Below are 18,926 nucleotides of genomic sequence, written 5' to 3' on the forward strand. Positions count from 1 at the left end.
AAACACAAAAAGTAAAAAGTAGTAATATTTATAACATCATATAAAAATCAACCAGCACGTACTGTTCATAAGCTGTCTCCACTTCTACTGACACTTGTCAAAGGGGACATCGTTGAATTTTTCTAAATTCTTTTGATTGGTCTGGTTATTACTCATTTGCCAATAAAGATTTGGGATTATTTTTGTTATTAAACACTCATTATAATCCATTGCGGTGGGTCTGGGTCTGTCTCTGGTTTTTCCTAAAGTCCAACCCAGAACCACAGTTGGGCTTGATTTAGATTCTTGTTGCTACTGACGACGCCATTGAGCTAATGCTGAAGGAATCAATACGACATCGTTAATCAGTTAATTTAGCAGTTCATTGTTTTTTTCCCTTTTCTTGCTCGCAAAGACACTCGGTACACGCAAGTCTATAAAACTCCCAAAGAAAAAACGGATAAAAAAGAAAGAAGGAACGGAGAAAAGAGAAAAATGGAGGCACCGAAGACGATTCAGCACGAAATCGGAGGAGTACAAAACGACGCGCTCCGATTCGGCCTCCACGGCGTTAAGAGTGACCTCGTCGGATCTCACCCTCTCCAATCTGCTTACGAATCTGTAATCCCTCCCTCATCCTCTCTTGTCTTTTTTCTTTTTGTTTTAGAAAAACATCCTCCGTTTTGGTTTACGAGAAGATGTAAGAAAATAAGGAAATTTGTGATGATTGATTCACTGCTCAGAAAACAAACGCACACGCAAAATAGTTGTATTACTACAGAAGAATTTGAAAAATTAGTTTTAGGGGTTTTCTGTTACTGAAAAAGAAAGATACGTTTTTAGTGTTTTAAAATTTTGAATTAGGTTTTGAAGCAGTTTATGCGGGTATTGTTTTTTTCTTTTTTTAGGCGAAGAAAACGCAAGAGGAGATGAGGAGAAAAGTCCTGGCTAATACTTATGGGACAGCGTTGCCGCTCAAAATGGATCTCGATAGACAAATTCTCTCGCGGTATGATCTTTAGCCTTTGGATGTTTATGACTAATTACTGCTGCTTTTTAAGCTCCATTTTTGGCTGTTGATGCTTAGAGAAGTCTGAATTATATTCGGATTTCTTGTTCTGTGATTCAATTATAATGCGATCCTTTTAGACCATTGTTGGATTACGTAGCACAAGTGTTGAGATTAATGGTCTATAAGGGACTTTTTCTCTAGCTTGTAAGGGTTTAGGGTGTATACACACACAGACACGCACACAATATCTGCTGCCAGTGACTATCTTGTTCTCTTTTATTTTGGGGTACTTGTACAGAAGGATTAGACATACATTTAAATGAACTGTAGTTTAAGGATTCTCTTGTTCTCTTTCATTTTAGACGCTAACTGAAGGATCTTATGGGCTGTGTGGTGAATGGGAGGTTGTTGTGTGGAAGGAAAAAACAATTTGCATGAATGAAGCATTACTATTCTTTAGAGGCTTGCACCATAGGTCTGCCTCTAAGACCTTGATAGGGTATAAAGGAAGATGGAGACTATTGAGGTATTTAGGGTTTGCTTTCTTTCTTCTTTTAAGAGAACGTTTTGGTTAGTTGATTCTTCAAATTGTTTGCAAAGAAATTGTGATTAACAAACTCATTTTTTTTAATCAAAAACTGGTTTTTGTGAGAAAACAAGTGTGAGCTTTTTTTTTTCTTCACTTTTTCGTAAATGTACTTTGTTTGAGAGACCAGCAAGGCTTAAGGATTTTGACTAAATGACAAAGAGAAGGTTTGTATTGAAGTACAGATCTACTTGTTATATCCACAATCTAGAAAACGGTTGAGCCACCTGAATTTCTGTCATTATTAATGGTTGTAGGTAGTTGGTAATTTTTTTTATGAAAATGGGCTTGCGTCTATTTGAAATAGGAAGAATTTCAAGAACACTGCTCATATAGGAGTATATGTGTTTCATTATTTTGCATCACTGACTGTAACGGCCTTCATCATCTGTGTTTTTATGCAGACAATCTTGTACAGCAGAAATTTGTTAAGTGTTGTTCCATACTATCTACTTCTCTTATTATTTCACTTATGAAGTTGTATATGTCTTAATGTGTGCATTGAAATTGTAAATAGAATTTTATCTTTAATGGTTTTGAAGATAGCGTGGCTGTGGACTGGGCAGATTAGAAGAAAAGTGAATCATGCAGCTAATTTCCCGTAGATTGGGCTATGATTTACCTGGATTTAGTTGGTGTATGATACTTTAGAGTTGCAAGAATCAGATTCAGAATTCAATGCTAAATTGCTTTTATGTGTGGTCTTTGAAAATTTTGCAGGTTTCAGAGGCCATTGCTCCCATCTTCAATGCTAGGCTTGGAAGCATTGACAGGAACTTTAGATGATTTTGGATTTGAGGATTATCTGAATGGTATAACAATGCACTCTAAATACAAAAAAATAATTTTTTTGTTTTGAATTTAATTGTACAGATTTGTCCCTTGATTCTGTTTGCTTGAACTTTCTATTTAAAACTACTATTGGTCAGTATCATTGTATATTACTTGTTAATCTTTTCAAGCCACTACCTGCATCACTAATGGTTACTGTCCATCAGTGAAAGGCTCGAGGAAGGTTAGTTCAGTGTCATGTTTGGAGTTGTGTTACTATGGTAGTTCCTTTTCCTTTCCATGTTGTTAGGTTTTTATTAAGTATGGATGACATGGTGAATTGTTATCTAGCAGCTATTTAGTGGCAGAATAAGCGTTCATGGTCCTTTTCTTTATCCTACATTTCGTATTGTCATTTGCCTTAAACTCCTTGGCTCCTAAGCAGAGCTTTTAGAGATTGAAAAGAAATAAATCTGTCTACCCTTTTTTGTGAAAAAAGAAAAAAAAAATCTCCGCTCAATTTATATCTAATCTATACGAAAATTCAGAAACTTTTCTGCTGGTTTTGTAAATTTTGTTGCCATTTCTTATGAAAGTGGTTTTCACTTTCTGCACTACTTATCATTCTGTTGATTGGGCCAGACGTCTTAATAGCAGTGTGTTTACTTGCAAATTGTTAATAGTGCATGTTGTTTGCCAATAATGTTGTGCTTAGCAGTAATTTAAAATTTTTGTTGCTGGTTGCAGATCCTCGAGAGTCTGAGACTGTGCGGCCACTCGACTTACACCATAGCATGGAAGTTCAACTTGGCCTATCCAAGGGACCAGTCTGCCCTAGTTTTATATGATTTTGAATCACTACTTGAGTGTATGACAAAGGGAATGTCAGTACTGAATGATTGTTGATGGATTTTATTTTATCCAACTCAAGGATTGAAGATATAGTGTGATATGTTGCTTTACCTCATTCAGACCCTTCGTTGTATGCAGTTGTCCCAAGTATGAATGAACATTTCGGCATCACGGATGCTATTAAAATTCTAGATCTTTTGCTCTTGGCTATTTCTTTGTTTTGATTTACAATAGTTGACAAAGCATCCAATTTTAGTTGGTGGTATTAGTCTATCAGATTGGAAACTGATTGGAAGGCAGCAAGGAAATTTATGTTTTTTTTGCCTTCCTGTCCTTTGTATTTAGCAGCTCTTGGCCTATCGGGTGGTTATTATGTAGCAGTAAGCACTGTCTTAGGCTGTTTCTTTAGTTAGGTTAGGAATTGCCAGACATTTGATAGGGTTAATTAGATAAAAATATTTGAAATTAATTATGGGCAAAAACAAATTTTGCAAGTAAATTAAACATAATTTATGATATTCCTTCCCTAAACAAATTTTCATGGTTCAAAAAATGTGATTATTGGAAAATGAAAAAGGTTCTATAGCCAACAAAGAAAGACCGATTAAAGGAAAAAAGATTTGAGATAAAAGAACAAAACAGACAAATAAGGGAAGAGAAAAACAGTATACAATAATTAAAGAAAAGAAAATCGTTTTTGTTCTTACTGTTTCCGCGCATACACCCTTCATTGCTCTTTCCATTAAAACCCTGACAAGCAATATTTTCCCGAGAAAATCATGTATCCCCCTTAAATTTTCCTCGAACCAAACACTCCCTTCAAGCAGATGGACCCTCGCCGCTCCGCTCGAACAGTCAGCGACCCGAAGGTCCGTCAAGTCGGGTTTTTCACCCAACCACCACCACCCGACCGTTCCATCTCGGATCCTCCGCGTCACCACGATCCGATCCAATCCTCCTCTCCTTCTTCCCCTCCGGTAAACGACCACTCTCCCTCTGGTAACTCCCTCTCCCCTGTTATGATCCCTCCACCTCGTCACCACTCCGACACCCTCCTCCGTACGGCTCTGCAACCTACTTCCCCAACGACGTCATTCTCGTACTCCGCTCGAACAGTAACCGTTCCTCAGGAAAACGATGACGTATCATCGTTCTCGCCTGGCCGTAGGGTTGTTTCCGGAAAATCGCCATCGTCTTTTCCAGGCGTCAAGGCGAGTAGTGTACCCGCGAGTGAGCTTACCACTGTGTCGGTGGTCAATTTGCCTCCAGGAATTTCTGGTAACGATAATGTTTTCTCTTTAAATTAAAATTATCTTATTTCTAATGTTAATTTAATAGAGAAGCTGAAAAGTTCTGGAAATTTTCTTTTGATCATTGTTCTTTGTGGGAAAGTATGAAGTAATTTCAATTTTGTTAATGATGTATATTGACAATAATAAAGTACGAAAATTTTAGAGATTTTGGCATTTTCTCGTAGTTGATTTCTCTGTATATAAGGAATTGGGAATGGTTAGGTAGGAGGGTTCTAAATTCTAATTGAACTGAGTCAAGTCGATAAAGTAGAAAGCTCAAGCTGGAGAGTCAGGGCTTGAAGCTGGACTACAGCTAGATTGAGTTTTGATTTCCAAACCTAAGCTTGGCTCGAGAAAAAAAATCAAACTGCTTGAGCTTGACTCAGTTAAGCTTAATGAGGCTCAATTTCTTTAAATAATGTAATGCATATTTTATACAAATTATATTAAAGATATATAAAGAAAAAAAGCGAACTCTAGAAGGCTTCATTAGGTTGCAAGCTGCTTGAACCAAGTTTTAAGATACTCAAATGTGGGTCAATTGACTACTTCACCTTGACAGTAATCAAGTCGAGTTCAAGTATTTTCTGAGAGCTTAAATGGCTTGCAAGCTGGCTTGACTCACTTACTCGTCTAGAGAGGAGTAGCTTTGTTATGAGTGAATAAGTGATTAACAGCTTAGCCTCTTGTCTTATGTACGGTTAAGCTTTAATTGTTTTGTATATTGATTGATTCATGGGTTATTGGTGTTTTGTGTATTGATTGATTCACGGGTTATTGGTGTTCTCATTTTGGTACTTGGTAAATTCATGGGTTCTGTTTAGATGGTTTTCGTGGAAACTGTTAATATGAGTTGTTTCCTAAGTTGCATGGACTCTTCACTTTAACTAACATAGCCAATTCTGACAGTTCTTGGTAATTGTAAATTTCAATGGTAAAAAGTTGACAAGGGCAACATATTCGTTTTGGATACATGCTCATATTTGACACCAGATCTTGAGTCCAGATGACATAGACTTTTTCTCCTTAACCACAATGCGGTAATAGCTTCACATGCTGAAAGAGAGAGAGAGCTTTTATTCTAAACTCCTAACTGCTAAGCAGAACTATCAACAGAGTTTGATTAGAAAATAAGTATGAACTATTTGCATGAGATAGTTTTATCACATTTTTTGTTGTTTTGTATTTTCTTTCCTTCTTAGGGTGAGTTTATTGGATAAACATCAACTGAAAGGTATTTAGTGGCAACATTTTATTATCCATGGAGGGAAATGGATCTCTTATGTGGAAGAATGGAAAAACGTTTCATTTCATTTGGGGTCAATAGCAGTTGAAACTCTTTTAAGTTGTGTATGGTTGGATGTATTTAGTGTCTTGCTTTATCATTCTAAAGACCTGTGCAATGAAGCATTTACATGCTGAAAAGGAAAAATTGACTGCAGAAAAGTCTGGTGGAGCAGCAGTTGAAGTGCAGAATGATCAACTTGCTAGGTCAAAGCCATTGAAAGAGAAAACTTCTAAAGCTGAAAGACGTGCACTGCAAGAGGCTCAACGAGCCGCCAAGGCCGCTGCAAAAGGTACATATTGGTACTTACTTTTTGTTTTTGATGCCCATGAGCTTTGTTAAATGCTTTCTTGTACATCTAATGAGCTTATTTTTGTCTTTATTAGAGTTATTTGTGTTATCTTGTGCAATTTACCTTTTTCAAAAAAAAAAAAAAAAGAAAGAAAAATCCTTTAATAACTTATTGTGTATTCTGTTTGATTGCAATATGTTATTAGCTGAAGGAAGTAAGGCACCCGCTGCTGCATCTAAGGTTGGGCCTTCAGCAAATACAAAACCAAGTAAAGCAGCAAAACCTCCTTCACAAAAGAATGATGGTTCTCAAGTTGCACCTTCTGAGAAGAAGGGAGGTGATCGTGCACCTGAGAAAGATAGAAAGAAAGATGCTCCTCATCCACGAATGCAATATGATGATGCGAGCCGGGTGGAGAAAGCCAAAAAGCGTGCAGTTGTAAAACAAACTGAAGCTAGGAATAGAGTGGAGCTGTTCAGGCATTTGCCTCAATACGAACATGGAACTCAGCTTCCTGATCTAGAGACAAAGTTTTTCGAACTCAATCCAATGCATCCTGCTGTGTACAAGGTATTCCTGCAAACTCAACTTTGGGCTCTTTTGGACTTACAAAATCAGTATACACACCCACACATTTATACATGCAAAAATCATACTACATGCGCATATATGTATGTATGGAGATGAATATGTGTGTGTGTGTGTGTGTGAAGGTGTTCTAGATTGGGTCAGTTATATGTTCTTGTCTAATTATGCTTTACTTAAGCCTTACTCACTTTATTGGAAGCTTTCTGTGGTAGTCATTAGTATATTAGCTTTGGTTAGATCAATGTGTAAAAGAGATAAAAATATTGGTCAATTTTTGTCTTAACTACTGTTTTCCTTGGTTTGTCAGGTTGGATTGCAGTATTTATCTGGAGATATATGCGGTGGCAATGCTCGTTGTATTGCAATGCTTCAAGCATTCAAAGAGGCTATCAAGGACTACTTAACTCCACCTGAAAAAACTCTAATTAGAGACTTGACTGCAAGGATTAGTAGTTATGTTTCTTTCTTGATTGAGTGCAGGCCACTCTCAATTAGCATGGGCAATGCAATCAAGTTTCTAAAGAGTCGAATTGCAAAGTTACCATTGTCTCTGTCAGAATCAGAAGCAAAAGCTAGCCTTATGTTGGATATTGATCGTTTCATAAATGAAAAGATCATCCTTGCAGATAAGGTGATAGTCAAACATGCTGTTACAAAGATTAGAGATGGTGATGTTCTTCTCACATACGGGGCATCCTCTGCAGTTGAGATGATATTATTGCATGCCCATGAACTTGGCAAACAATTCCGTGTTGTAGTGGTTGACTCTCGCCCAAAGCTTGAAGGACAACTCTTACTACGTAGGTTGGTGAGGAAGGGCCTTAGCTGTACATATACTCATGTAAACGCTGTTTCTTGTATCATGCATGAAGTTACTCGAGTTTTTCTTGGTGCTTCATCAGTTTTGTCTAATGGAACAGTTTACTCAAGAGTTGGGACTGCTTGTGTTGCTATGGTTGCTCATGCACTCCATGTACCTGTATTAGTGTGTTGTGAGGCATATAAATTTCATGAAAGGGTGCAGCTTGATTCAATATGCTCTAATGAGCTTGGTAGGCGTTTCTGTTAATAGATATTGGAGTAACTTTTTACCAGGTTGTGTTTCCCCTTTTTGGTCACTTAAATGGAAGTGGCTGAGGTGTCTGTCTGTTCCATTCGTTACAGGTAATCCAGATGCCATTTCAAAGGTTAGCGGTAGAGAGGAAATCAGTTACTTAGATGGTTTGGTCAATAGTGACAATCTGCAGCTTCTGAATCTGATGTAAGTGTTCATAAATTTGATGATGTGATACTAAGTACATGATCCTAGGGACTGACAGTTCAGAACTTTTTCATGACAGTTATGATGCAACACCTTCAGATTATGTCTCCATGGTAATCACAGATTATGGCATGGTAAGTTATGATTTGATAATGCTAGTCTTGCATCTTCTCCTTCTTAAGGAAAGCATATGATGCTTCTTTATAAATTTTACCCACCCAGCTTCTATGTCTTCTTGGACTAACCATAGTAGAAGAATTGACCATGGTTAAAGCTTGTGGGGGTGTGTTTTTTCTTTCTGATTTCCGACCCTTGCTACTTGCTTACTTATGTTGCTATGCTATCAGTAGAAATGAATTGGGTGTTTTTCTTGATTTAGGTGCCGCCCACAAGTGTGCCCGTCATTGTGAGAGAATATCGAAGAGAACACCTATGGTCCTAGATGGCTCATAAACAGATCGAAGAGGGTTCTCTACAATTTTGCTCATGTTGTAGTCCATCATTCCGGTCAATCTGAACGGAACAATAAGGAGAGAATTTCTTTGTTTTTTTAATCATCATTTGTTTTCTTTTCTCCTCTTTTTTGGGTCTTCCCCATGGAATAAGGCTACAGGTTTCCAAATGTCTGGCTGTGTGTTTATTTTGTAAAGCTGACTCAGTGAAGAGTGCGATCCTTTCGCCTCTCCGGGTAGAAGCATGATGCGATCTCTTCTGTTGTAGCAAGTTTTGGTTAATGTGGGTCCTCTTGAAGGATGATAGTTGTAGCAGACTTGACATTTCGATACATGCTTCAGCATGTCGTGCCACAATGATTGTGATAATGGATTCACCACATTTAGTCAGTTGCTTTTGACATGTAATCTTGCGTAGCATATTACTTTGCCTAGCAAGAATCTAGCACGTTTAACCACATAACAACGTTTCCTCGGTGTTTCAACTTTTCTATTCATTCTTCCTTAATATATCCAACAAAATTCTAAATTGGCTGGCTAAAGAAACAAACCTTGGGTTGCCATCAAGCATGTCAAACCCTAATCGTGACTGGAATGCAAAAGCAAATCAAATATTTAATAATTCATTTTGGAAGGAGTAAAAAAAAAAAAAAAAAAAGGCAGAAAGCATGTTTGGATTGAAAATACAAAAAAAGCAAATGAAATCTTAAAAGATTATACACAACATGCGTTAAAATTTTAGATAACAAGAAACATAGATTAATTATGGTATCATTGATCATACATTTTAATCATTTGTCTTATTTTAATTATCAATAATAATATTACTTTTTATCTTTTATTTTTACTATATAATAATATTTCAAAAACAAATAATATATATATATATATATATATATATAACAACAAAAATAAAGTAAATTNAATAATATATATATATATATATATATATATAAACACAAAAAATAAGTAATAAAAAGTTTCCATTAAACGGAAATTTCAACAACGTAAAAGGGAGACTAACCCACAAAAGGATTCCTGGTTTTTTTGGGAAATTTTAATACTGTGTTTAACAGTAGCCAAAAAGAAAGCCAACTGCTCAGGGAAGAGACATGACAGAAAACAGTAGCCACCTCAAATTTCTGTCGCAGATCGACACGTAATATAAGCTGTTCGGATTTCGTTCCTGAATTCATTTCTATAGCTACAAACTCATCCTGTAGTTCTTTGGGAGGAAGAATACGTTCACTCTCCTGGACTTGCAAGGGGAAACACATGGTGCCTATTCCACTAATCCTCTATGGGCATCACTTTTGCCATTCACAGGAGTAAGCGTAGCAAGAATGACGAAACCACCCAGGACAACAATCAAAATTCCCAAAGAGTTTACAAGCAAAGCCTCGGTAGAGTAGCGTGATATTACCAGGTTAGTTTGAAGAAAAGTAAGCTTCTCTAAGATACCAGTAGTAGCAGTAGCAACAGCAAGGGCATATGTATACATCCCAAAGAAAACATGCCATGGCAACAAGGCAGCTCTTCCGTTTCTTGACCCACCAGGGTACCAAAAGGTTGCAAATCCAGCAGCCCACTGCACAGCAGAAATTAAAAGCAAAACACAAACATCATTTCAAGACCCAGCTTCTACACAAAATGAAGCAAAAATGCACCGGAAAGGGAAATAGAATAACAACAGTAGACCTGGATGCCAAATAAGAAAAGGCAAGCTAGGCCCAACCATGAGTGTAGACTGTAAAAATTGTCGATGCCCTTATCATTGTGGAACTTCAAAGCAGCCCATAAACCAATAATACTCAAGATAAAAGCAACACATTGTACTGTAAGATGAACTAATTTTTTGAAGCTTTTTGTCCCTGGAACAGTCTTGTATGCCAGCATGGCTGCATTAATCCATACCAAACAAGAGTTATGAAAAGCAGGATGATAAAGATTGTGACCTTGTTCAGAATGTCATAAAATTTCACATTCACAATTTTCTGATTCTAGAATTACGTTTCCTATGAGACACAAGATTTTTTAGTGAAGTCATTGTTTCATGGCCTAGGCCTGCTAATGGCAGATCAAAGGAGATAAATGCATTAGCAGATGACATTTTAAAAATTTTGGCTTCAGCTGCCAGAAGCACCTAAAAGGGTAAATGACCTAAATATTTAACTAAGCAAGCAATTGGCCTAGTCATTTGTATGTGTGAATCAAATTGTCAATACAAAGCATGCATAGTTTTATATGACATAAAAAACAACTAGATAAGGGTAGCATATGACTCAACTAAAAAGAATCCAAATCAAGCTGAAGGCTCAATAGGGACTCAATACTAGTTCAAGGCGGCATTATATTATTGGGTCCATATCACCTAAAATTAATTGTATACAATTACAGAACCTTTACCATCCACAAATATGGCATCCGCGTGGACCTCCATGAACAAACAGTGGCAATTCAAGTTCTTTAGATTTGTAGTAAAAAAAGTTGGAAATACAAACCCCAGATTATTCTTGTTCAGAATAAAAAAATAAATGAATGCAACAGCGTGAAGGGGACACCTAAGTTACCACAGCACAATGTGTTTTAACAACAGCATTCCTTCTAAGAATCATTACTCAGGTGATGCTTCCTTGAAGCAATAAGAGTTCTGAACTAATCTTGATGACAAGAAATTGTAGCAATTAGGGAAGAGGAAAATGACACTCTGCAAACCCAAGGGGGAAAAGTGGATTAACTTAGTTACTTTCTTCCTACTTGGAAGAAGAAGCAAATTTATACTCCTTGTGTACCAGAATATATATATATATTATCCAGCAAAATCTACTGAATAGGAAACCAGCTTCTGCCAAGGCACAAAGAGAGAGAGAGGGAAAAAAAACTTGTGCTTGTGCATGTATAAATAATGTATTAAGTCAGTCAAACATGAAGTAAGATCATGGTACCATGGTAAATACTCACAAACTCTTAAAATTCCTTAAGCAGCTTTCCTGTAAAAGCAACAACATTTCAAAATAGAAAAAAAGAAGGCATAATACATATTTTCATACCAATATCCCTCTAAAAATACATGACAAATCCCTCAATTTCTCAAGCAAAATCATGCGTTGAAAAGTCAAAGAAACTGCAGGATATCTTAGAGATACAGAAATATATTAGAGTAACTCTGCTAATATTTTGAAGGTAATTCACTTTTTAAGTCTTAAAAAACCTCAATAAACCTATCAGTGACAATAAGGGGTAGGCACTATGCAAACTTCCGAGTTCTAAACTTGCATCAATGTTTCATGCAGACTCCAGATTTATTCTTTCATCCTGTCCAATTGATGAAATTTAATTTGATAAACTTGAAAATTAATCATCTCACGAGGAAACCATATAGAACTGTCACAGAGATGTTCTGATACATTTAACTAAATATTGAACCACCTAGCACATCCTTACAGTGAGAAAAGACATTCACCTTCACCATTTAAGAGCACTAGTCCAATGACCATCAAAACAGGATGGACCTGCAATTAAGTACACAACAACAATAAGTTTTTTGCAACGGAAAAGAAAATAAACATCTCAATAGGTTAGACTAAGAAAGATACAAAATAAAGATTCGTCTTATTGTTGCTTTGTTTTCTTACCTTGACTTTCTAAAACGTTGTTACAAAGCCAAACATAATTGTAATTGATTAAAACAGAACAAATCACTAAAATACAATATCAATTCCAACATTATTGTTCCATATCAAAGGAAGATCATGTATGTTGTTATCCAAAGAAATTAAAAATTTTCAATTGTTCAAAAATATTGCTTGCTTTTACTTTTTCACTTCCAAAAGAAAAGAAAAAAGTTAGCAAAAGCAATAACCGAACTGATTCCTAAAAGGTGATGCTAATCACCATTTTCTGTTATTTCTAAACAGCATTGCTTTCCTTAATTCTACAATTAAACACTGTGAAGAATAGCAGAATTTCTTCTAGTTAGAATAAATGACATCATTAACTTCTAATATATCCGCACTTTTCTACTTATTAATTATCATCTAATGCAAATTGTAAGGCAAAATAGCAACAAGATCATCATATCACCATATCTAACCAGAAAAAAAAAAAGAAAACCAAAAATGCCTACAACCCATTAAAAGAAAATCAAAACCAAGTAACTTGCCAATGATTAAAAGAACTTTTCTTTCTTCTCTACTTAACAAAAGGAAACAAAAAGATAAAATTAAAGCCAAGGAGGAGAGAGATTACATTAAAAATGAGATCTTTGTTATCAGAGATGAGAGCCAATCCTCCTCTATAGTGAAGGGTCCATGTAAAAACAAGAGCTGTTATTACAATTCCCAATACTCTTATTATCATAAAGATTGGAAATTTAATTACCGGAGCCGCCATTTTCTTACAAGAAGAAAGAGAGACAGACAGAAACAAACGGCAAAGATATGTTTTTTTAGGGTTTTAGAGATGGTTTATGTCAGAAGAAGAACAAAGTTGCTGCCTTTGGTTTCAATCAAGAGAAGAAGAAGAAGGACTTGTCCTTGTTGATTCTGTAGAGAGTAGATCAGAGAAGGAGGCTTTTAAAGAATTCAACTTTCAAAGTTTCAACTAAGTGAGGGCAAAAGATTGAATAGAGAAGAAAAACTGATGCCAGGTCAGCACACAGTCCAAGTCAGAGATTTATACTCTAATCACGTGGTGCCACGTTGGCTCAGCTTTTCTTTTTATTCCCAATTTTACTTAATTATATTCGCATCCAAATTTATTTTCTATTTTCTTCTCCTAATTTGAATCCTTCCTTTTTTTAATTTTTCTAAAAAATTATATTTAAAAAGCATTGAAAGAATCAAATTATAAAACAACTATATTTGCCCTCTATTTTATTTTCAAATAATAATTATTTTAATTTTTCTATTCTATTTTGTACATAATATTCTATTTTCTCTTTGTTTTATTTAAGGAATCATACTTATCATGAGAATCCTTACCTTCCATTTTTTATTTGATATATTACCTTTTACTTCTTAAAAATGTGCAAAAAGATAAAATTTAAAGTAATTTTGTGAAAAATAACGAACGTGAGTAAGTTCATTTCAAAACTAGTCTCCAATAAAAAGCTTATTGTTTTTTTAACTTTTACCACAATTTGACAAAAATACTTTTAAAATCATTTCAAACAAATTAAATACTTACAATTTTTCTCTCTCTCCTGTTGTGCTCTTTATTTTTCTCTCTCATTATCTAACTCTTTCTAAATTTATCACCATGACTATCTTTTTATCTATCTTTCGTCATCTTGTCATATCGTCGTCAATTGAAACAGCATGATATAACAAGTAACATGTTTTGGGTTTATTGGTTTACATTTACAAAACCCTTTATCTGTCTTTCTCTCCATCTTACTATATCATCGTCGATTTACAAAACATAGAACATGGTATGATGAGTAATAACATGTTCTTGGGTTTATTAGTGTTGAGTTTTTTAATGATTCAAGTCTAGTAGAATATGACTTAACGTATAATAAAATGATTCATACCTTGGCAATTAACATTAGTAGGAAAAAGAAATTTTGACGTGAAATATATGATGCTAAAGCTTTGATCTTGGAATGTAACATTTAGTGTTGAAACTTTGACCTTGTCGTGTAACGTCTGTTACTGAAGTTTTGGTGTGTAATATCTTTTACTGAAGTCTGTAATATCTACTTAGATTTGTAGTGTCATTTTGTTTTTCTTTTTTCTTATTTTTAACTGTTGTAAAGCACAGTAAACTAAGTTTTTAGTTGTGCACTCCACCAATGTTTTGGGATTTATTTTGTTTTTTAAGACTACATCTACGGATTAGTAGTTTTTGATCTTTTATGTATATATATATATCTCTAAAAAATCTGAATGAAGGTGAGAGAGTTTTTTTTCCAAAGTTATTAATCCCTTATTTTGTTCATCTTTTTCTTGTTTTGAAAATTTTTAGAATTCTTATTTTTTTGAAAAATCAGCAATTGGTTTACATTTATAAATCCAAAAGTTGATGGGTTGAAATTATTAGTGAAATGAAATCTGTGAATTAGAACATTGTCCAGAGTTGTTACATATTATATTTGTATGTAATAACTCTAATTTACTTGGTGTGTATTAAATCCATTGAATATAATATGATGTGTAACATGTTTTTGTACATATCTGTATGTATCAATATTTTTTTCAAAATAACGTGGCAAAAATTTTTTTAACATGACGTGTGGTAACAATATTTTTTAAATATAGCGTGTAACTTGTTCTTTTGTATTTCACTATAACATAAACTTTTAAAGTTAAACACTGATGTGTAACAATTTTTTTTTTCAACATGGTGTATAACAACATTTTTTAAACATGACGTATAACTTGGTTTCTATCTTTATATTTTTATTTCATTATGATATAAACTTCTGGAATTAAACACTTTCATGATAAAAGTAAAATTTAGAATCAAAAAAGAATTTTAACTTTAAAATCAAAAAAAAAATTGACATGGAAAAGAAGATATATGGAAAAGTTATTCAACGTTAATGTTACTTGAGGCGTAATGGATTTGGATAAAAAAAATTATCTAAAATCTCCAAATTTGGATAATTAACTTTTAGGGTTATTTTATATGTTACACTTATTGTAATTATAAAAAAATCATGACGTATAATATTTTTTTTAATATGACATGTAATAATATTTTTCTCAACACTAGCGCTTGAATACTAAGAGGTTTCATTAAGAGTAATTTTATTTAAAAATTTTTTGTTTTGACTAAAAATAGTTAAAATTAAAAAAAATTATTTTCAAAAACACTTTATCTTTTGAGGGTTAAAAGAATTGTCAATAATTTAATAGTAAAGAAAATAAAATTATAATTATTTAAAATAGACAAATAGTTAAAATGTAACACTAATTTTATCTAACATAATTGAGTAAAATCATGTACTTTTAATATTAAAAAAATATAATTTTTACTTTTATTATATATAAAAATATTTGTTGACATATTTTAATTACTTTTTATTTATTTTTCATTTTACATTTGAAAAAGAACAAGCAAATAACCAAAAACAATAATGGAACAGAACTTTAGATTTTTTATTTTAATTATTGGGATGAATAATGAAATAGTGACCATCAGCCATTGTAATTATTATTAGATGAAGGAAGACTGATACATGATACATTCATCCATGCTTAATGAGCCTCCATAATATTTTATTTCTTTTGCTTTAAACCAATATAAACAGAGTCAGTGATGAGACATACATAGAATTTCTGGGTATATTGGGAATTGATAAAATATCGATAGAAAGTAAAACAAAAAAAATAAATAAAAGAAGAAGAACCCTTCATTTTATTTCTAGCATTTGACTTCATTGTTATGAAAAATTATTGTAAGAAAATAATATGATTTGAAAATTTATAGTATGTGGTACTGCTGGTATAAAACTGTTAGGGAGAAATACATGATATTAAAACTATAGAATGAACCATTTTCTTATATTTTAAGAACAATATTCAAACTAAAATTCACATAATACAAAATTGTGTTCATTTGCCAAAACAACAGAAAAAACTGGGTTTAAACAGATCAAATCACCTCACACTATCCATACAAATACTTATGAGCAAGGCAATGGAAATCCCATTCTCTGGCTCCTCGGGTTTTTGCTTATTTCTATAACTCAATACTCATTCCCAAAGCAGCAACTACTCCTAGGAGTACAACCCAAAGCCATTATGAGCGTCTTCAATTTGGTGGTCACAACCCTGCGTTTCTGGTAATTCTTTGATCTGTGCTCAATTTCGGCTGCTAACTAGGTGGTACGATTTGCCATGCCATATCCCCTACCCCTCCCACCATAACCATAGCCTCTGCCGTAGTAAGAACCGCGTCCTCGACCACCATAAATAGGTCCACGGCCACCTCTACCACCACGATGCCACGGGAAATCGCCAAAGGTCTATACAAATATCGTTAATTGAAATTCTTATCAAGAATACAAGACCATGCATGTTGATAAACACAACACATATTACCAAATACTAAGGCAGAGATTTATGCAAGCCCCATCATATGCCCAGAAGCCATAACCAGGCTTGGTTTTAAAGGTTTTAGTTCTTTGGTCAAAGTCTAAATTCCAATTCCTCCTATTCCCCACTGGACTTGTCATACACAAATAGAAAACAAAAGGACACTAAGCAGTTGTAAGTATATTTTAACTCTATATGACAACAGACAAACAAATATAGTGAAAGTTTCTTAAGTCAAACACGTACACACATATACATAAATCTATAAATACACACACATATATATAAACATACAGAAGAAAATATTTTTGCAAATTTAAATGCTCCAATGATGTGAATAATGCAAATGGAATATAGTACCTCTGTATCTCTTCTCATTTGCTCCGAAAATCTAGTTCTGCCATTACGAGACCCGTCATCAAGAGCATCGCATGACAATGTATCAAAAAAATCATCTTTGACATATACAGGCTGCAAAAATGGAAAAATAGGAGTAAACAAAAAGAATTTATGAACCAAATAGTGCACACTTGTTTGGCACCAACATACACACGGGGTGGGGAGACAGAACTTTCCTTAACCTCCACTAATGAGGATCCAACACTATCTTCATTTTGTAAATCCTCTTCCTGACCTCTGCTACTTCTGCCAAGATGACCCCAAACTTCATCCTTGTTAAATTTCTCATTCATCACTGTGAAATCAAATTCTTCTGTAAATCTGGTTGCTGAACGGGAAATCTACAGCAAAAAATTTTGACATTAAAACCAAGTCAAGTCATCAGACAGTAAAAGCTATGAGCCTTGTAAGCTAATGAAGGTTGGCAAAGCAATGACCAACAAAATAAAGGTCTTACAGGGCAAAACGGTTACAGACTTTTGGATAAATAAAAAGAGTGCCACTAATTGATAGAAGAGTACATTCATCTTTCCCCATTGGCTACCACAAAGCCATCCTTGATTTTCTCATTGTAAAAGGTTTGAGAATTAATTTTATCTATTGATTGTGTAAGCAATAAGCCATAATGTTCAAATGTGTGTTTTCCTAGTGGGATTTGGTTGGTAATATCATTCCCTTTACAGACGTTTAAAGACCTTTAAACAAAACTTTAAAATACTTAAGAACTCCAACATCATGATCAGTCAATTCCCATGATTATTCTCCAACAAGAATACACCATAAAGTTTGCAAAAAATCTAGTTTGAACTCTTTGTTTTACCTCAACCTTTAGTTTAGAGTTAAGTAATCAAACTAAACTGACCCAAAATGATACCATGCAATCTGGAAAACATGCAGATGCTGCAGGCTCACACATACTAGAAGGGAACACAAAGATAACAGTTACAGATCTGCACATGCTCTAGTGATCACTTCCACATGTTCAAGACTATCCATATACATACTCCATCCCATATTTATATGGTGAAGCTACTCAAATATAGAAATTTCATTTGTAAAATCATGCTTTCACATGCAATCAATCTACTATAAATTTCAAAATGATCCGAATAAGTTTAACTGTTGAAAATGAAAGGGCAAAATTTGAATTATGAAATTCAAAAAGTGGGGCAACCAAGTTAAAATGATTATAGACAATGAATTTGTCAAGCAAATAATATTTTCATACGTTGAAAGTTTGGGAGAATATTCTGTGGGGTTAAGGGGGTATTAAGGGTCTGAGAATGCTAAATGGTATTTAGGAATAAAGAGTCTTCTACCCAGATGAAGTATCAGTTTTTATTATCCCAAAACTTCAGAATATTCAATTAGCTTCCCTCACAAAGGTTGTACTCAAGTTAAAATATGTTTTAAGGCATGGAGTGCTATTGCAGAAACTTTCACAAACTTCCATTCAATGTAACTTCATTATAGACACCAACTTAGTTAAATCACACTCAGAAAATAAAATTGCCACCATATGCATCACAAATAACAATATGGCAATGCAAAGAAACAGAAAACATACCGCATTTCCTCTTCCTCTTTCACGTCCTCTATAACTATGATAACTGTGCATTGGAGCTCTGAACAGCTAGGAGGGTGGTGAATAACCAGTTGCAAATGCACCAAAAAGGGGGGAAATTGCATGTCAGCATACATGTAACCATTTCAAGCCAATATATTGATATGTACAAATTAAAACTATGAAACCTAACCATTGGGAAGGGTAAAGCAATTAATATACAGTGGTCAGCCACCGTACAACAACTAAAGAAACCTGGTAATATAATCCCTGACCAGTCAAAAAAGAAAAAAGATACATTGAATGGACAAGTCACAATATGTCATAGATACTACTTTTATTGAAAAGAATAGGGATGGCAATGAGTACCTTGTTACAAGGTACCCACAGCTACCCTACCTGATTATATAGGTTAAGATACCCTATAATTGGGTTTAGGACAGGTTTGGGTAGTGAAATCGGGTTCAGGTACCACCCCTTGGGTACTCGTTACCCAAACTCAATTACCATTTATAAATATTTATTATTATTTAAATAATTAAATAAAAATT

At 34.2% G+C, this 18,926-nt stretch overlaps 4 protein-coding genes across 6 annotated transcripts in view; 2 read left to right on the top strand and 2 right to left on the bottom strand.

Annotated features, from left to right (window-relative positions):
• LOC18602100 (cyclin-B1-2) lies at nt 382–3,410 on the top strand. The gene is made up of 4 exons (XM_018119329.1): nt 382–600; nt 888–988; nt 2,298–2,389; nt 3,096–3,410. Exons 1-4 carry the CDS (start codon nt 475–477, stop codon nt 3,194–3,196), a joined length of 420 nt encoding a protein of 139 aa, XP_017974818.1. The 5' UTR covers nt 382–474; the 3' UTR covers nt 3,197–3,410.
• Nucleotides 3,861–8,765, top strand: LOC18602101 (translation initiation factor eIF-2B subunit delta). 2 transcript variants are annotated; one of them, XM_007033277.2, is made up of 8 exons: nt 3,861–4,478; nt 5,935–6,069; nt 6,275–6,639; nt 6,965–7,457; nt 7,578–7,709; nt 7,822–7,918; nt 7,998–8,052; nt 8,298–8,765. In XM_007033277.2, the coding sequence occupies exons 1-8, from the start codon at nt 4,028–4,030 to the stop codon at nt 8,358–8,360; spliced, it is 1,791 nt and encodes a 596-aa protein (XP_007033339.2). In that variant the 5' UTR covers nt 3,861–4,027; the 3' UTR covers nt 8,361–8,765. The 2 variants fall into 2 exon arrangements, with proteins under 2 accessions (XP_007033339.2, XP_007033340.2); XM_007033278.2 differs by having other exon boundaries at nt 6,965–7,709.
• On the bottom strand, nt 9,337–12,969 carry LOC18602102 (probable transmembrane ascorbate ferrireductase 2). Its single transcript, XM_007033282.2, has 4 exons — nt 12,619–12,969; nt 11,834–11,882; nt 10,069–10,268; nt 9,337–9,958 (listed from the first exon to the last, which is right to left on the bottom strand). The coding sequence occupies exons 1-4, from the start codon at nt 12,760–12,762 to the stop codon at nt 9,653–9,655; spliced, it is 699 nt and encodes a 232-aa protein (XP_007033344.1). The 5' UTR covers nt 12,763–12,969; the 3' UTR covers nt 9,337–9,652.
• The window catches only part of LOC18602103 (protein decapping 5), a 9,406-nt gene continuing 6,325 nt past the window's right edge, over nt 15,846–18,926 (bottom strand). The window contains exons 5-8 of one of the 2 annotated variants that reach the window (XM_007033286.2): nt 18,379–18,444; nt 16,988–17,152; nt 16,773–16,883; nt 15,846–16,342 (exon numbers count right to left, since the gene is read on the bottom strand). In XM_007033286.2, the coding sequence (XP_007033348.2) occupies nt 16,196–16,342; nt 16,773–16,883; nt 16,988–17,152; nt 18,379–18,444 (489 nt within the window). In that variant the 3' untranslated portion in view covers nt 15,846–16,195. The remainder of the gene's footprint in view (nt 16,343–16,772; nt 16,884–16,987; nt 17,153–18,378; nt 18,445–18,926) is intronic. The other variant, XM_018120205.1, reaches the window with a different exon arrangement.

Source organism: Theobroma cacao, chromosome 4 (genome assembly GCF_000208745.1).
Source record: "Theobroma cacao cultivar B97-61/B2 chromosome 4, Criollo_cocoa_genome_V2, whole genome shotgun sequence".
In the NCBI taxonomy this organism is placed as follows: Eukaryota; Viridiplantae; Streptophyta; class Magnoliopsida; order Malvales; family Malvaceae; genus Theobroma; species Theobroma cacao.

What these genes read in the sequence shown, in the direction of transcription:
- LOC18602102 (XM_007033282.2), bottom strand. Translation starts at nt 12,762, where the DNA reads ATGGCGGCTCCGGTAATTAAATTTCCAATCTTTATGATAATAAGAGTA. An exon ending in AGTGCTCTTAAATGGTGAAG is followed by an intron (nt 10,269 to 11,833) that starts GTGAATGTCTTT and finishes GGATTAATGCAG; the next exon opens with CCATGCTGGCATACAAGACT. An exon ending in TTTTCTTATTTGGCATCCAG is followed by an intron (nt 9,959 to 10,068) that starts GTCTACTGTTGT and finishes TCTGCTGTGCAG; the next exon opens with TGGGCTGCTGGATTTGCAAC.
- LOC18602100 (XM_018119329.1), top strand. Translation starts at nt 475, where the DNA reads ATGGAGGCACCGAAGACGATTCAGCACGAAATCGGAGGAGTACAAAAC. An exon ending in TCCAATCTGCTTACGAATCT is followed by an intron (nt 601 to 887) that starts GTAATCCCTCCC and finishes TTCTTTTTTTAG; the next exon opens with GCGAAGAAAACGCAAGAGGA. An exon ending in GATAGACAAATTCTCTCGCG is followed by an intron (nt 989 to 2,297) that starts GTATGATCTTTA and finishes AAAATTTTGCAG; the next exon opens with GTTTCAGAGGCCATTGCTCC.
- LOC18602101 (XM_007033278.2), top strand. Translation starts at nt 4,028, where the DNA reads ATGGACCCTCGCCGCTCCGCTCGAACAGTCAGCGACCCGAAGGTCCGT. An exon ending in TGCATCCTGCTGTGTACAAG is followed by an intron (nt 6,640 to 6,964) that starts GTATTCCTGCAA and finishes TTGGTTTGTCAG; the next exon opens with GTTGGATTGCAGTATTTATC. An exon ending in AATATGCTCTAATGAGCTTG is followed by an intron (nt 7,710 to 7,821) that starts GTAGGCGTTTCT and finishes CATTCGTTACAG; the next exon opens with GTAATCCAGATGCCATTTCA.